The sequence below is a fragment of the Cucumis melo genome, chromosome 2 (assembly GCF_025177605.1).
Source record: "Cucumis melo cultivar AY chromosome 2, USDA_Cmelo_AY_1.0, whole genome shotgun sequence".
Lineage (NCBI taxonomy): Eukaryota > Viridiplantae > Streptophyta > Magnoliopsida > Cucurbitales > Cucurbitaceae > Cucumis > Cucumis melo.
In genome coordinates, this window is record NC_066858.1 from 15,514,659 (window position 1) to 15,518,448 (window position 3,790).

At 31.4% G+C, this 3,790-nt stretch overlaps 1 protein-coding gene across 1 annotated transcript; it reads left to right on the forward strand.

Annotated features, from left to right (window-relative positions):
- Positions 1-272: 272 nt before the first annotated feature.
- Positions 273-2,976, forward strand: LOC103487451 (peroxidase 25-like). The gene is made up of 4 exons (XM_008445779.2): positions 273-521; positions 1,037-1,216; positions 1,352-1,514; positions 2,458-2,976. Exons 1-4 carry the CDS (start codon positions 321-323, stop codon positions 2,880-2,882), a joined length of 969 nt encoding a protein of 322 aa, XP_008444001.2. The 5' UTR covers positions 273-320; the 3' UTR covers positions 2,883-2,976.
- Positions 2,977-3,790: the final 814 nt, after the last annotated feature.

Below are 3,790 nucleotides of genomic sequence, written 5' to 3' on the forward strand. Positions count from 1 at the left end.
TAAAAGTTGTCATAGATCACTCCTTTATAGTTTTTAAAAGCTGAAAAAGAACACATTTTTTATAACACTCTAAAACAAATTAACTTGATTATAAACTCACAACTTGTATTTAAATGGAACACATGCCTGTTTTCCACTATAAAAAGTGCTGTAAAATAATACTAAAATTTATTGGAAGAAGCCCTGACCCTAAATTGAACACAACAAACAAAGCCAAAGCAAAAATGGGCTATAAATACATGTGCAAATGAAATGGAAGGGAAACATATAGTAGTTCTAAAAAATAGTAGATTATTGGTAAGAATTAAGCATATAGAATAATGGGGTACATTTGGTGGAATTTTGTGGCAATTTTAGCAATGGTTTTGCCAGTGAAATCTCAGCTGAGTGTTGGATTTTATTCAAAGTCTTGTCCTAAAGTTGAGTCCATTGTTAGGTCAACTGTTGAGTCTTATTTCAAGGCTGATCCTACCATTGCTGCTGGCTTGCTCAGGCTGCACTTCCATGATTGTTTTGTTCAGGTTTCTTTTTTCTTTTTGCCTTATTTTTAAAAGTGGAAATCATATAAAAGGTCTAACTAAACTATTATTTATATTCTATTTAACAATTTTTATTTAACTTTTCTATTTTCTAATCTTTTTCTTTTTATGACAAATCAAATAGAGTATATTTTTTCTTGTCAAAGTGAACTTAATTCAAAGGCAGTTGATATGTGACTTTCTTTCTACAATGCTCCAATCTTCATCCCAACAATGGTTGGTTGTACTTAAAAAAGGGCTTTTGTCATTTTACCATTAACTATGATGTGTGGTTAGGGTTTTCATTGGAAGTGTTATCATTAGGTTCTTTTTTTTTCTTTGACAAAATGAAGATGGCCATTTTAGTAGCTTCTGAAATCAAATTAAACATTTTAGTACATCCAACCATCCACCTCCAAACTAATATTTACCGTTGAGCTATACTTATTTAGTGATAAAGAACAAGTCTGATAAACATTTAATCAATTAAGTTGCTGATTTTGATTGAACGTTAACAGGGATGCGATGGCTCAGTATTGATAATGGATGAAAATGCTGAAATAAATGCAGGGCCAAACATGGGTTTAAGAGGATTTGAAGTCGTAGATGATGCAAAAGCCAAACTCGAAAATTTGTGTCCTGGTGTTGTTTCTTGTGCAGATATTCTTGCTTTGGCTACTCGTGATGCCGTATACTTGGTAACTCTTCAATTTTATTCCTTTATTATAACCTCTTTAATTATATAAATTCCAAGGTCTACTTCTTTAATTTGAATTGTTATTTTGTGATATGTATTTGCCTTATTAAAATGTTGAATTTAAAACATATTTTAGAGTGATGGTCCAAGTTGGTCCGTGCCCACTGGAAGAAGGGACGGAAAAGTTTCGATCAGTTTTGAAGCAGAAGACCTGCCTTCTCCATTCGAGCCCATCGATAACCACATACAAAAGTTTGCAGAGAAAGGCCTCGATGAAGAAGATCTTGTGACCTTAGTTGGTTTGTGCTCTTGTCTCTCTCCTTCTGGAAAATAATCAAAACATAATGTTTACCGCTTTATGAAAAATATTTGGATGCATCTTGGACCACCCAAATCTCTAATCACAAGTTTATTTCATGACAAACTATCTTTTTTTAAAGATACTTTAATATAATTTTTTCCTTTATGGTGGAAGGGATAAACATGGTGCAACTAGGTATTCGTACTCATACAGTCATACATCAATTCTGACTTAATGTTTAGGTTTGAACAATAAATTAACACGGTATTAGAAGGTAGAATAATTGTTAAAAGTGAACATAAACTTCGCAGTATCATACCTTTATTTTCCTTAAACAAAAAAGTTAAAAATCTATGACCTTAAGAGAAAGAGCTCAGTATATATATTAGATTAATTGAACTTAAACACACTAGCATGTAGAAGTGAAATTATTATTTTACTAAACATACCCATGACATGGGACTTAAACATATCATTTAAAAAGACATTAACTTTAAGATAATTCCAATCGATAATACTTTTAGGACTGATTTATTATGTATAACAAAAGTATTAATGAACTGCAAATATAGCAAGATATATATTTGTGATGAACTCCTATTTATTAGCAAGATATATATTTGTGATGAACTCCTATTATTAACGATATAGTCTATCACTATACATTCTGAAAGTTTGATCTGATTGAATCCCTCTAATCAGGCAAGATGCATTTCTAAGTGCCGAAGTACCAACATCACATGGCTACCCATTCAAACATACAACATTACTTCAATAATTTAGTTATATACATCGTTAAGTTTTTTTTTTTGTTAACTGATTATAATAACTAATCCATAACATATACTTTCTACCAAAAAGTTAGAGCAGCCAACAATCATATAAATATATATTTAAATTGTTGGATTCAGTGGTAGTTTAACACGATCCGTTGATGGCAGGTGCTCATACGGTCGGGCGAACGGATTGCCAACTATTCAGTTACCGTCTACAAAACTTCACAAGCACAGGGAATCCAGACCCAACCATAAGCCCATCGTTCTTGACTGAACTGAGAACTCTTTGTCCTTTAGATGGAGATCCATTCAGAGGAGTGGCCATGGACAAAGATAGCCAGTTGAAATTTGACAACAGCTTTTACAAGAACTTGATGAACGGAAATGGGGTTTTGGAGTCAGACCAAAGACTTTGGAGCCATCCTTCAACCAGAGATATTGTGAAGAGATATGGTGGAAACTTAAGGGGATTGTTGGGCCTCAGATTTAGCTTTGAGTTCAAGAAAGCTATGGTTAAGTTGAGTAGCATTGGTGTTAAGACTGGCACACAAGGGGAGATTAGAAAAGTTTGTTATCAGTTCAATAAGTAGTAGAAGTTATATGATCATATATGATGGGAATATGCAATTAGTTAATGAATATGAATAAGAAGATATAAATAATATTGTGGTTTGAAGTTGGTTAGTTGTGCGTAATTTTGATTTTTTCTACACCAAGTTGAACTTATATTATGTAGTTTTCTGTTGATGAGCAAGGATAGATGTGTGTGGCTAATTAAATAGTACTCAACTCATAGTAAATTTAGTGATATCAACATTTTTGGACTTTCAACATTAAAACCCAATTAGATAGGTCAAATTACAAGAATGTGTATTTCTTAAATTTACCATTTTTTTAGAAAAATTGCACCAAATACAATAAATTAGAAAATAAATATAATTTCTATAGCACAAGGGAACAATATTAGTTAAAAATGGCAATTTTTGATCGATTAGATGGAATTTTTTTCAAATGTCAATTTTTCCTTTCAGTTTCCTTCCTCTCATGTTATCAGTAATGCCTTTTACCACTTACAATCACCGATATCATGCTATCATTGATGACTTCTACTACTAACATCACTCATATTATGTTATTAGTGATGACTTCTATCAATGATATCATGCCTAAAATATCAATATATTTTTCATAAATTTATCACTGACAATTTGAACATTTTGAATTTCTAAATGATATAAATGTTGATAGCATAACCTGAAATCATTAATTTATTTCAACAAAAGTTGCAACTATATGTCAATTTTATTTATACTATTAGCGATAGAAACTATCATATGGATAATATGTTATTAGTGATTCAAAGCTATTACTGACAACATGCTAATTTGGTCTCTTCTCTTTATCCTTTTATGCTAAAGACAAACAACCACAATATCACTTTATAATAGCATTATTTTGATATCATTGATATATATTCGCGAGTCTCAAGCATTCGAGC

Excerpts from the sequence above, each read along its gene's own strand:
- LOC103487451 (XM_008445779.2), top strand. The coding sequence starts at position 321 with ATGGGGTACATTTGGTGGAATTTTGTGGCAATTTTAGCAATGGTTTTG. Across the intron at positions 1,217-1,351 it reads CTCGTGATGCCGTATACTTG|AGTGATGGTCCAAGTTGGTC; the intron begins GTAACTCTTCAA and ends AACATATTTTAG. Across the intron at positions 1,515-2,457 it reads AGATCTTGTGACCTTAGTTG|GTGCTCATACGGTCGGGCGA; the intron begins GTTTGTGCTCTT and ends CGTTGATGGCAG.